We start from the raw sequence: 13,843 nt of genomic DNA, 5'->3' as shown, positions 1-13,843 counted from the left end.
CAGCGCACTAGCGCTTTTCACGGGGCTGGAGTAGCACCAGGGAAGTGCTAGCATCAGGGCGTCTTTCCTTTGGGGAGATGGCGAGTGGGTGAGCCTTGGATCTGAGGCTCGGCGTGGGGAGGAGCGAGGCGGGAGCCGGGCCTGGACACCCACCTGCGCTGGTCGCGGAGCTGCAGCGCCTCCTGCTGGTGCTGTTCCACCTCGGCCCGCAGCCGCTGCACCTCGCCGCGGAGCTGCGAGTTCTCCTCCCGGACGCCGCCGCGCGCCTCGTCCGCCTCTGCTTCTGCGGCGGCCTTCGGGGAGCCGGCCTGGCCCGGGCCGCCCCCGTCCTGGGGAGAGAGGACCCGGGAGGTGTTTTCAGGGTGCCCCAGGCGTGCCGCAGCCCGCGCCGGCCTCCTGCTCGCGATGCAGGGCTCACGGCCCATCTCCAGGTCCTCCCGCGTCGGGGGCTGGCCCAGTCTGGCCCTCGGAGGTTAGCAAGGGCGTCGGGGAGCCCAGGATGTGGCTTCAGAGCGAGCCCGAGCCCGAGCCCGAGCGCTCCCCCGCTTCCTGGGCTCCCCTGCTGGTTCTCCACCCAGAGCGCCCTCCCCGCCTGGACGGCACCGCCTGGGGAGAGGCCACCAGCTTTCTCTTCTCACCCGGACTGGCAGCACCATCTCCCCTCCAGTTTTCCAGTCTGAGGGCACCCGGCACAGTGGCTGGTATCCAGGAGGTGCCAAATAAACGCTTGCTAAATGAAATGACGCTTGAACACCAGGGGTTCAGAGAGAAATTCGGGAACTCTATGTCTAAATTAAATGGGGCCGGTGAACCCCGGGTTAGTGAATGCTGCAGTTTGCAAGGCCCGTCAAACAGGCCGAAGGTTTCTGCATTTGCTTATTCCACACGAGGACGGAACAGCTTTGCACAGGGAGCAGCCCGGCCCATGCCTTGTACCTCTTGCTTCCTGGCCTGGGGCTTGCATGTGTGTGACACCCATGGGCACATGAGCACCTGGCACTCCCATACATACAACCTGGAAGAGCTCGGTTAAGGTCGTGTGGGGCCATCCTTGACTAATGGGAGAAAGAGCCCTGTCCCTAGCTGGGACAGACAAGAGAATGAGGTCACAGGGCTCCTCAGAAGACCCCAGCAGGTGGGACACCACTTACCTGCACTGGTGGCCAACTTAAGGCTGCATCCCTCCCTCTATTGGGTGCCCTCCCTCCCCTTGATCACTCCTGCTGCCTGGGGCTCTTCCTCCTTGCTAATACTCCCACATTTCTTCTCTGGGTGGGTTTTCAGCTGAGGCCTTGCTGTTCCTCCCAGAGGGTTCAGGGCTTCTCTCCGATGAGATGAAGGTAAGGGCAGGCACCTGGTGGCCAGGTATCCCCTCATCTACCCAGTAATCCTGGGGTTCTATGCACAGCACTCAGGGAGCTCATCATCACAGCTGTCACAATCCTACATTTCCTCCTGCCCCCTTCCACAGGCATAGGTGGCTCCCACCAATCCAGAACACTTGCTGGAATATATCCTGTCTTCCCTCACTAGACTTTACTGACCAGGCTGAGCTCCTTGTGATTCGTCATTTAATATTTCTCATTAAACACAAATCGTCTTCAGGTGCTCAGTACCAGCAAAATCTTGAGTGACCCGTCCCCATGTCCCCAGGATCTTCAGCAGGGCTGGGACCCCAACTAATCATCGGCATCCACAGACTGCTGTGCCGAGTGTGGAGAGTAGGGGTGGAAATGAAATGAGGCAGACATGCCTGGTTCTCAAAAGACTCCTAGCCCACTTGGGAACACCCATGAAGAGCACCCATGATATGACAGCTGTCTCACTGGACCATGCAGTAGACGCCAGTGCCAGCTGAATTATATACTAAGAAGTGCTCTGGTTGCTCAGAGACCCGCGAGGTCACAGGTGAGGAAGGGGGCCCCCTCGAGCTCGCTTCAGCAGTACATACACTAACATTGGAGGGGAGACGCCTGGCCCAGAGGGTGAGCTGGGAACTGGGGAGGGAGGAAGGCATCCCAAGCAGGGAGTGGACACATACAAAGGCCCAGAAGCAGGACAGAGAGCCCACGTTTAGAGCAGAGGGGGACATGGCTGCAGATACCAAGTGTGGCCAGTGGGTGAAGGCTTTTCATTGCCGGCCCTTTGGAGGTCATTCTGATAGCAGGAGGGAGTGACTGCAGCCCTTATACAGATGAGTACCTGACACTGTGTGGCACACGGTGGGTGCCTGGGAGACAGGCCTGGGCTGGGAGGAGGTCACTGCGCTGCCTGCCAGGTGGGACTGTGGCTGCACGGCTGTCTGGGGAGGTGTTCTGAGGCACTCTGCGCGGATTTGAAGGAGTAACGCGGACTGGCTGATGCTAGGGCCTATCTGGCAGTGACACTCTGAAATGCTACTGTGTCTGAATTTAAAATAACATGCGGCGCTTAAAACTTGTGTTTTGCTTTTCGAAATGGGAGTCTGTAGGCCCATCAAGCATCTCCCAAGGGCCCTCCCCATTTCAGAAGGGAACGATGAGCACCCAGAGCCCCTCCTTTATGATTTTCTCCTGGCAGCCTTGACGCCGCTCCAAGAGGGGTTTGGTGTGGGCAGAATGGGGGCGCTGACCTCTGCAGCGACGGCGAGGTCCTCGCTGTCTCCTGGACACTGGGCGACGGCCTGCCGCCTGCCCCAGCCGCCCGCGGCCCTCCGCTCGGCCTGCAGCGCCTCCAGGTCCTTCTGGTGCTCAGAACAGGCAGCCCGCTGCTCCGACAGCTCCTGCCTGAGGGACTCTGGAGAAGGAGGAGCTATTAACTTTTTAAGAGAAGATAATTTTCAAATGCTAGTAAATTTGACACTTTCCTTTTCTGTTAAGGACTTTTGAGACTCTGTAGGTTAGTGATGGCAAATTATTTTTGAAACATTGTTCCAGTGATTCCATAAGCCATAAGATACCTGGTAGAAGCCTTAGTATAGAGCAAGTGCTCAATATATATTTGTAAAATAAACAAGTGATATTTACAGTGGAAATTAATGATATTGTAAAAGTGTGTCAATTGCAAAAGATTTCCCATAAACTTACGAAGCTTCTTTGAAAGTTATAGTATATTCAGCGCAGTAGAGCTTCGTCATTCTGATGATATGTTGAAAAATTTACTAGGTTATCTTTCCTCCCCACCAGGGTTTTAATATAGTGTTCTCTACAGCCTATTTTCTTTAAAAAAAAAAAATCCAAACCCAATTCAATATTTTGAAATCCTTTATCACAAAAATATGTGCAACAAAATCCTTTTGCACTCTAGCATAACTAGAGTGAGTTCATTTATTACCCTTCCGTCTTCTGTCATATATTCCCTTCCCTCTTCCTCCTTTCCCCACTCTTCCTTCGCCCCCCTCCATCCATCCACCCATCCATCCACCATCCTTTCCACCCATTTACACATCTACCTGCCCATCTTTCCATCAGCCCATTTATCCATCCACATGTCCACCTGCCCTTCTACCCATCCACCTATCCATCCAGCATGTCCAGATCCCCACCCCAGTGTATCAGGTAATCTGATGGACGCTCCCTGCCCCTCATACACTGACCTACACTGCAGGTCAGGTGTGTCTCACACAGACGGTGGAATAGCAGTAGTTGGGACCAGGGATGTCTAATTTAATCGCCCTGTCATGGTAGGTGCTCCCACTCACCCAATACCACCCACAATGCCAACGATTTGCTATCATCATTACAGAGTCCACAGAGCCCCTTCTTCCTGGGACTGTGTTGAGAATCCCAGCAGGTACCCAGGCTCTCTCCTGAATCTTTTGTCCAGGAAAGGACCAGCCTGCTGTGGAGTCAGAGGGGCCAGGCAAGTGGCGGTAGGGACAGCTGTTGCTGGGTGCTGGAATCACCAGGGTTTCCAACCTGATCTGAATCTTGTCTTGTACCTGAGACAAAATAAAACCTGGCACAGCCTGGGTTTTATTTTGTATAATCTGTCTTCTTGAGAGGATGCCAACTTAGCATTTCCCACCTGGACGTTAACTGGGGAATCTATGGGACACTTTCTCTCTCCTGCCTGCTCCCCATGTCACTTCCTCCAGAAATAGGCAGAGCTGACTGACGTGCTGATGTACAGTCAGCAGGACACACTATCTAGTGAAAGCACAACCGAGCAGCAAGTAGATGGTTTTCACTTATGAAGGTAAAGAAAATGCTCTTTCCTAAAATTCTCTTAAGGAGAACCCCAGCTGGGTTTGAAAAAAAAATTAATAAGGCCAATATGGTCTTTAATGCTAGGCATGAAATAAGGAGAGGCATTTGTCTTGCTCTTAAGAGTGAGATGGAAGGGGCGCCTGGGTGGCTCAGTGGTGGAGTGACTGCCTTCAGCTCAGGGCGTGATCCTTCTCTGTGTCTCTCATGAACAAATAAATAAAATATATTTTTTTAAAAGTAAGACTGAAGAGAAGAAGGTGAAAATGAGAGAAAAAATTATCTGCAGAAACAGAAAGAGGCTTCTAGGGCCAGCCATGCAATGTGGGAATATTCAGTAATGAAAATAGTGAACATCTGCATAGGATTTACTGCATACCGGGTGGATGCTGTAATTATTCCCACTTTACAGATGAGCAAAGAGGTACAGAGGCACAGAGGTACAGAGCAGTTAAGTAACTTGCCCAAAGTCATGAAACTTATGAGTGTTGGGAGCTGGGCTTCATGCCCAACCAGTCCGGCTTAGGAGATCTTTACTGCTGGTAACTTCCAAAATGCTCTGCATGACTTTTTTTCTTTTAATTTATTTATTTTTATTTTTTTCTTTTAATTTATTTGAGAGAGAGAGAGAGAGATCATGAGCAGGGGGCAGGGGTAGAGGGAGAAGCAGACTCCCTGCTGAGCAGTAAGCCCCAGTGGGACTTGATCCCAGGACCCCAGGATCACAGCTCAAGCAGAAGGCAGACACTCAACTGCCTGAGCCACCCAGGGCCTGTGTGACTGGTTTTGGATGTTTCAAGAAGAGGTGAGTTTGGTGCTGAGGATGATGTGGGAGCAGGAAAAAGAAGCAGAGGAAAGTGCATGAGCCTGGAGGCCTTAGTCCCCCAAATTTGCAGAAATCTTCAGAATGAAAATGAGAGGTTGAGGCAATCCCAGGAAGTCTCACCGTGGCTCAGAGATCTGGCTTATATCGAATAATAATGATGATAATATAGATGCCTCTGCTTTTTGAAAGTTTGCCTTATACCACTTTGCTTTTCTCTACATTAGAACCTATTTTCATTAACCTAGGGAAATCTGAAGACTTTCATTTTTACATAAAAAAGAGAAAAGGGAAAATATCAGGGTTTTTTGTTTTTTGTTTTCTTGTTTTGTTTTTGCTGGTTTTGCAGCCAGCGGTCCAGAAGCAGTGCCACCCTGGGCAGCAGGCAGCGGGCAGCGAGAGAGACACCCCCCAGCGCCTACCCTCTGGGAAACACACTCAGCATCTGAGGGTGGAGCGCCAGAGGTCTGCACTGTGTCTGGGAATATCTGGGCTTTATCTCTATCACTGTGTGCACCTGTTAGCAAGATATGTCCCATGGTATCAGGAAGGCCTAGGAGAGATGACTTTTGGGGTCTGGGAATGCTCAAAAGTGTTTCATTTAAATTAATGGTAATTGCTTCTTCCCTTTTTGCCATTTTGCCTTATGAAATATTTCATAGGCACGTCCTGCTTTTGGATAGCAGAAAACCTGGACTATGGTCTACATTCATCTGGCCCCTGTCATATGCTAGGCATATTATATTTAATATCCCATCAAATCCACATACCACCCCTATGAGGTAGAGACAATGGTGACTCTGTTTTATGGAAAAGAAAACTGAGATTGACAGTGACCCCACCCCCACCCCAACCCTGGGTTTCCTAGCTAGTTGGTGGCAGAGCCAGGATAGTCACCCTGGCCTGTGTGCCTCCAGACCCAGGGCCCCATCTTGCCCCTGGCCTCCACGTGTGGACCCGGCTGGGGAGCACCTCCCAGGGGTGGCTGCCTGTATACCTAACAGCAGAGCCTGCTGAGCCTCCATCCTCTCCAGCTCCCCCTGGAGCTCTTGCCGGGCCTTTTCTTCCAAGGCCTGGAGCTCTAGCCGGTGTGCCTGGTGCTGGATCTGGAGGCTGTGGCTGGATTCCTTCTTCAAGCGCTCCTCAGTGGCCTGTGGGTGAAAGTGGGTGAAAGTGAGCACAGATGGGAGACCTGTCCCCTCTGCCAAGTTCTTCCTCCAAGGGCCCACTGAGCACTCACTACTTCTTGGGCTACTGAGAATGATCCCTGACCTGAGATGACGGTGATGGCTTGGCCACAGCAGCTATTTTGTACTGTGTGAACCTAACCCCAATTCACAGCTGATTAGACCAGAGTGGACACCTGTTCCGAGCTGAGACAGTCATTGGGAATTTGGTGTTAGGAGGCCACGGAGAGAGAGAGAGAAATAAAGAGACAGACAGACACTGACGGGTTGGTTCCAGTTTTAACACACTCAGGAGGAATGAGGTGACCATCTTACACTGGCCCCAAACCAGACAGGTAGAGAGAGCTGACTGTGAGGGCAGCCAAGGGCTGAAGTGCAGAGCAGATCAGAAACAAAAGGAGGAGGGGTCCCTACAGTTTTTTCAGTCTCTGGTCTAGTCTGGTCCTCAGAACTGACTGTGTCTCTGCCCTTAGGTTCACTTATTCTTACTTCATTTATGATTATTTCATTCGGTCAGCCATTCTTTGACACATTCATTTATTCAAGGTCTCATATCAAACACACAAAGCGGGTTCTATGAGCAGCTGTGTCAACTTTAATAGAAATCTGGGCAGCCTGGGTGGCTCAGCGGTTTAAGTGCCTGCCTTTGGCCCAGGGTGTGATCCTGGGGTCCCGGGATCGAGTCCCATGTCAGGCTCCCTGCATGGAGCCTGCTTCTCCCTCTGCCTGTGTCTCTGCCTCTCTCTCTCTCTCTCTCTATCATGATAAATAAATAAAATCTTAAAAAAAAAAAAAAAGAAAAAGAAATCTCTTCACTGCCTAAGCTCATTCGAGTTGGTTTCTGGGGGGTAGAAGCAATAACGGTCCTTAAGCAGTCCATGTGGGAATCCTTGGAACCTGTGACTCTGTCACTTTATACGGTGAAAGGAGTTTTGCAGGTGTGATTAAGTTAAGGATCCTGAAATGGGCGATTATCCCAAATTATCTGGGTGGGCCCAGTGTAGTCACAGAGGAAGCAGTGGTGGAGGGGAGGGGCACAGGAGTAGGGAAGGTGTTAGGGAAGAGGGAGATGAAGAGGGAGGGATATTTGAAGATGGTACATGCTACACTGTTGATTTAGTTGATGCAGGAAGGGGCCAGGAGCCCAGGAATGGAGGCAGCCTCCAGAAGCCAGAAAAGTCAGGAAAACAGATCCTCCCTTAGAGCTTTTAGAAGGAGCACAGTCCTGCCAACACTTTGATTTTAGGACTTCTGACCTCCAGGACTGTCAGATAATAAATCTGTGATGTCTTCAGCCACCAAGTGTGGGATATTTTGTTATAGCAGCAAGAAGAAACTAATATGGTTTCTGGGGTTTTTTTGCAACAGAGAGTTCCAGTTAAGACACAGCCCACCTTGGGGCACCTGGGTGGCTCAGTCAGTTAAGCCTCTGACTCTTGATTTAGGCTCAGGTCATGATCTCAGGGTCGTGAGATTGAGCCCCAGGTTGGGCCCAGTGCTTAGTATGGAGTGTCCTGCTTGGGATTCTCTCTCTCCTTCTCTGCCATTGCACTCCCCACCTCCCCCCACAATGTGCACACACATATTCTCTCAATAAAATAAAAAAAATAATAAAAATAAATAAAAAATAAAAAAAGATACAGCCCACCTTTTAGAGGAGGAAATTGGGGCTGGGGGTGATGAACTAGCTTTCCTGAGGTCACACAGGAAAGATGCAGAAAGCAACATCTCCCTCCCCCTTTTAAACAGCCAGTTGTAGGGAACTGACCAGACTTAAGACAGGTAAAGGTGGGGGCAGGACTGAACCCCTGGGCAGCAGGGTCCTGGCCCTAAGCCCTCTCCACTCCCACATGCAGCCTCTGGGAACAATGAGAAATGGGGTTTCACCAAAGGCAGGAGGCTCCAGTTGGGGAGCACTGAGCGCCCTGGAGCCCCAGGGAGCCAACTGAATGCAGTGGTGCCTTTAGACGCTTATTTGTGTCTTTGGCTCTGCTACTCCCTAAAAAGGGCAATTGGTTTACTCCTCCTATGGGACACTCAGTCAAAGATGCTGGGTTTATTTCATAAGACAGGAGAATCTCCTACTTTTCAGACTCTCCAATATTTCCTCCTCTTGGACCTGCTGCAAGGCTCAGAGAATTCCAGTTGGTGACATTTGTATCTCAAGGAAATGGGAATGAAGAGGTCTGAGCTAAGGTTTGCAAAAAATAGTGCGAAAGTCTCTCACTCTGTGATAGGACCCCTCTGTCCTTGGGGCCAGCAGAGGATTCAGAGCAGCACTGCCTGCTTTCTTGCTCAGCAGCCCTTAGGATGATGCCAAGCTTAACACCCAGGGTTTATATCAAACTGGACACTCATCCCTAGTGAATTGCTCCAGTAAACCTATGGGAGGTTTACTCTGCTTGTGTTGTGGTTGGTTTAGAGCCTCCTAAAAGGCCCATTTTTACCCTCTCTACAGAGGTTCTGACACCAATTACAAATTCCTTTTAGGGTATGTGTGTGGGGGGGTTTGGGGTGGGGGAGTTCCCAACACCAACAAGCAATTCTCAGACACCAACTGAGTGTCCTACGATTCAACTTAATTCTGACACTATCTACCTGGAGATAGCATCCCAAGGGTGAGGGCTCATCCCACAAGACTGAGCTCCATTTCAGATGTCAACTGCAAGACTAAGTTGTTGTTACCTGTGCTTCTGACCAACTGGCTATAAATCAGAGGTTCCCATGACCCCCCAATTAATTTGTTAGGGTGGCTCACAGAACTCAGGAAACCCATGTCCTTACTTGGTTATCGATTTATTACAAAGGCTATTAAAGGATACGAATCAATAGCCAGATGAAGAGGTCTGGGATGTCCAAGCATAGGAGCTTTTGTCCCCATGGAATTCGGGTGGGTCACCATTTATGGTGTGTGGATGTGTCCACCCACCTGCAGGCTCTCTGAGCCCTCTCCTTTGGGTTTCTAAGAGGCTTCATTACAAAGACATGATGAATTAAATCACTGACCATTGGTGATTGATTCCATCTCCATCCCCTCTCCACTTCCCAGACCATAAGGTCGGTTCCCCTGGCAACCAGCCCCCTCCTCCTCAGGTGGGATCCAAGAGCCACCTCATTAACATAATAAAATATAATTTTGCTGCTCTCAAAACTTAGGAAATTCCAAGAATTTTAGGAGCTCTGTGTCAGAAGTGAGACTAGGACCAAATAATATTTCTTTTTCCAAATCACAGTATCACAGTCTCCACACCACATCCTGGGTAAAGCCTCCTTGCCCCATGTTCCCCAACAGTCTCCTGGCTTCGACCCCCTGAACTACAGCAGCCTGTTTGAGCAGTTGCCTTTCCCCACAGAGGTGCACCCCATAAAGACAAGAGTGTGTTAATCATCTTGGTGTCTCTGGAGCTCAGCTCCATGGCAGCTGCTCTATAAATAGCTGCAGGATCAATGAATGAGCAGTAACATCAGATCTTCTAAAAATTGAGCTTTTCTATGGACTGGATGTTTATATGTCCCCCCTCTCCCTCACACCTCCCCCAAAGTCATATGTTGAAACCTGATCCTCAATGTGATGGTATTTGGAGAGGGGCTTTTGGAGGGGGGTGATTAGGTCATGATGGTGAAGCCCTTGTGAATCAGTGCTCTTGTAAAGGAGGTCCTGAAAAGCTCCCCTGCCCCTTCTCCCACATGAGGTTAGAGTGAGGTGGGCGTCTATGAACTAGGAAGTGAGCTCTCCACAGACATCAAAGGGCAGGTGCTTTGGTCTCACACTTTCAGCCTCTGGAACTGTGGGAAATAAATTTCTATTGTTTACAAGCCACTCTGTCCATGGCGTTCTGTTACAGCAGCCTGAATGGACAAAGACAAGCTCTTACTCAGCCACATATGATTCCAAGTACTTTACATGTACTATTTTTTTTTTTGATGCTCTCAATGGTCCTATTAGCTCTTATTTTATAAATGAGGAATCTGATGCACAAAGCAGCTGAGTGACTGCCTGAGCCCACACCTCATAAGTGGCAGACCCAGGATCTGCCTGTAGGACCTGATGTCCTCACACACCACATCACTGTTCAACTGCACAACTGAGGCCAGAAACCAAGCAGACACAGCCACCAGAACCGGGAGGAGAAGGCTCTTTCCTCCTAAGGTGTGCCTCCCGCGCCCTCTACCGACAAAACTGAACATCGTGCTCTCTGCGAAGGAGAGATGCTTCAAGAATCTGGGTCATTATGCCAGGCTGGCATTGAAGAGCGGATTGGGAGCTGCGAGGCAGTAAATTAAGAAGAGCAGGCAAATTTCCTAATAATTCATATGCTAGTCGATACTTGTATCCAATTCTGACACGTATGGATAGTTTTAACGGAATTTCTCAGAATTGCACCGTGGCTTCTAGCATCCCATGTTGCTGCCTAGGAGATGTCAAGGGGACATTCTGATTCAAGTACTTTGTGCCTGGATCACTTTTCCTCATTGGGGGCTGCTAGAATTTCTTCTGTTTTCCTAGTGTCCTGAAATTTTAAGATGAGCCTTGGTAGGGGGTCTTTCTCACAGAGTTCTATGGATTTCATTATTTCTTTTAAAATACCTTCCCCTCCATTATCTCCTTCTGGAATTCCCAGTTGTTAGGTGTGAGCCTTCCAGGTGTGTCTCTACACCTCTTGTTCCTTCTCCTCTTGCCACCCATTTCACGATCTTTCTATTTTTGTTTTCTGGAAGGTTTCTTCATTTTTTACATTTCAATTCATTATCTGATCTTTAGGATTTCTGCAATCATATATATATTTTTTAATTTAAAGAGCCCTTCCTTACCTGATCGTCCCTCCTTTACAAGTAGCGCATTGTTCTTCTTTCATGGATGCACATATCACTTTTTAATTCTGAGTGGATCAATCCTCATCAAAGCTTTTTTTCCTTTTCTGCTGACTCCATTAGCCATTTCTTCTGAGTCTGTTCTTTCTCCCACAACTATCTTGGATCCCAAAACTTCCATGTTAGAGGCTTCCCTAAAAAAGTTTAGCAATCCTTTGCTGTCCTTTCATATTTCAGATGGAGCACTGAGGGTTACTTGAAGAGGGTCCATTGAGTGGCAGGCTCCTCTGGAGGGTGACCAGATGGCCATCCAGCAATTTCACTGGAAGCCCACAAATGTGAGAATCCATGGTTCTTTTCTCTTGGTTGGTTTAATTTCCCCAGAGAAGGTTCTCTAGTCTCACACTTAGGGAGGGTCTAAGTTCTACCTGCTTGCCTTCTGGAGCCGAGCAGGAGAATGTGCTGCTGGGGACAGGATCGAGGTGGCAGTGGTTCATCTAATGGCTCAGTATACAGATTTTCACCTGAACCTGTTCTCAAACACAAGCCTCATCCCAGCCTCTGTTTCGGAGTCTCTCTGGTTCAGTTTATCCAGGGATTCCCCCCACCCCCATCTCTTGTCTTTAAATAAGGGAGAGATAATTACTTCCCTGTGCTGGCTGAGCTGGGAATCTGAGGTTCTAGGTGAGTCATATTCCTCATCTCACTCTTGTCTCAATGATAAATGCTACCCCTAGTTCCTGAGCCTTTCTGAGCTTCGCCATGGGAATCAGCTTAATTCTTGTCCTCTCTGCAGGCACTTGGGTTCGAGCTTCTCTGCTCTGCAAGGCCACATGCTATTTCCCCATTTCTTTCCTGTCCTCCTTGCTTTATCTGGAATAGGAGTAAGCTTCTGCTTTGTGTTTTCATTATTGTTTTCTGGATGGTTTCCAATAGGAAAGAATTCAAAGAAGTGGGTATCAATGTCCTCAGTGTACAGAAGGGGAAATTAAACTTAAGGCTCTAATTCAGTGAGACCCTTTACTAAGCAGCTATCCTGAACTAGGAGGAGAGTCAGTGTCTGAACACAGCGTGCTCCTGGCCCCAAGGAGCTTCCCTTGGTAGATCTGATCATAGGAGGAAGTCATTGGTTAGAGCGTGAAGACTGCCATCACTGAGGAAGACAGTGTGTTGTCTGTGACAGTCGTAGTAGTAGCCCCAGCTCCCGAGAGAGCAGGAGCAAAGGCCTTCTGAGAAAGTAGAAGGTAGCAGGTAGATGAAACATGCTCCTGCTGGGTTACACATCATCCTGCACCTGACCACCTCATCCCAACTTTCCAAGCTGCCCTCTCTGTTTTCATCTCCTGGCCGAGTCTGACTCCCCAGCATGCATCATGCACGACATTGCCCAAGTTGTAAAGAAAGTTGTTCTAATGTTATCAAGGTCACATGAAAATAGGGAGAAGCAGGACCAGAAGCGCAACAGACCTAACTGTGAATCCTTCCGTGGCCACTTTCTAGCTGTGTGACCCTGAGCAAGTTACTGAATCTCTCTGAGCCCTTACCCTCATCTGGAAAAAGGGAATGTGGTAACAGTGAGCTAGTAAGATTAACGTGGGGATTGGAGATAATGTACAAAAGACGCCCTATATAGGGCATAGAGGCGCTCCCATAGCAAGTGCTCAGCAAATAGCGGACTTCATAATGATCACCCTTACCTTGAGTTCTTGATTTTTGGCCTTCTCAAGCATGCGTAGGGCTCGCTGATGGGAGGCCTCGAGCTGGGCTTTCATGGCCTGGTTCTGCTGAATGGTCTCCTGGAGCTCTTGCTGCAGCTTCTCCCTTTCGTGGTCGGAGAGTTGCTTGAGTTCCTGCAGGTCTTCCCTGTAGCTGCTGGCGCACTGCTCCAGAGCCTGCTGCATCTGGGAGACCTGCCGGCCAGGGCAGCCTGCTCTCAGGCTAGGCTCTCTCTGCTCCCTCTCCCCTTCCTGTTTTTTTTAATAAGTGCTCTGAACATCTCCTCAACCCAGCTGATCCTCCTCTACCTGTGGAAAATCCTAGGGAGAGTGCTGTAACCTTGAAAAACCTGGGGATGGCCAGTCTCCTGGGGGCTTCTCAGCTAGCTGCATGAATGCCAGGTGAGAGGGGCAGGTGGGTTGAGATGCAAACCAGCCAAGAGATACTGAAGAGAGGCCACTAAAGCCTTGCCTGACAACCCCATTTAGTATTACACTCAATCCTCATCACCAGCCTCTCAATCCTTTTTTACCTTGTTCTGTTTTCTTTTTCCTGCAATCCAATCATCCTCTAATATACTATATGTTTTACTTATTTCTTATGTCTAGTATTTTATGGTCTGTTCCAACTTCCTCTGCCATAATATAATATAAGCACTATATCATATAATGCAGTATACTGCAGTATAATATAAAGCACTATAATATAATGCAGGACTTTTGTTTGATTTGTTCATTAATGTATCCCAAGTATCTAGAAGGGTTCCTGTTGCATCGTAGGTGCTCATGAACCACAGGAGGGACTGAATAAACAAATGAAGAAATAGAAGAATCTCATTTTTCCCTGACCTGGAATGCCCTCCCCAGCATGGACATGCATCAGGCCCTGTATGTATTTCCAACATTGTCTGTAAGGATGAGGAGGCATGGTCTCACTCAGCATGAGGGCACCTCCGCACCATGGCTGTCCTACCTGGGCTTGCAATCTGGCCTTCTGGCTTTGCCATTCCTCCTGCAGACGCTGGATTTTGGGTGCCTTCTCCTTCAGCAAAGAGTTCAGTGGAGGTTGCAGGTCACCTCCCTCCTTGAGAGGCACTTCAATCCTTTGAAGATAGAGAGGCC

At 49.2% G+C, this 13,843-nt stretch overlaps 1 protein-coding gene across 2 annotated transcripts in view; it reads right to left on the bottom strand.

The window, feature by feature from the left end:
* The window catches only part of FAM184B (family with sequence similarity 184 member B), a 132,643-nt gene that overhangs the window by 8,987 nt on the left and 109,813 nt on the right, over positions 1 to 13,843 (bottom strand). For both annotated transcript variants that reach the window (XR_012020230.1, XM_072804681.1), the window contains exons 9-13: positions 13,695 to 13,824; positions 12,704 to 12,916; positions 6,005 to 6,158; positions 2,612 to 2,775; positions 154 to 329 (exon numbers count right to left, since the gene is read on the bottom strand). Coding sequence is in view for 1 of the 2 variants with exons in the window: in XM_072804681.1 (XP_072660782.1) it covers positions 154 to 329; positions 2,612 to 2,775; positions 6,005 to 6,158; positions 12,704 to 12,916; positions 13,695 to 13,824 (837 nt within the window). In the remaining variant the exon portion in view is untranslated. The remainder of the gene's footprint in view (positions 1 to 153; positions 330 to 2,611; positions 2,776 to 6,004; positions 6,159 to 12,703; positions 12,917 to 13,694; positions 13,825 to 13,843) is intronic.

Source organism: Canis lupus, chromosome 2, assembly GCF_048164855.1.
Source record: "Canis lupus baileyi chromosome 2, mCanLup2.hap1, whole genome shotgun sequence".
Lineage (NCBI taxonomy): Eukaryota > Metazoa > Chordata > Mammalia > Carnivora > Canidae > Canis > Canis lupus.
Note: the sequence above shows the minus strand (reverse complement) of the source record. Positions and strands in the feature narration are given on the sequence as shown.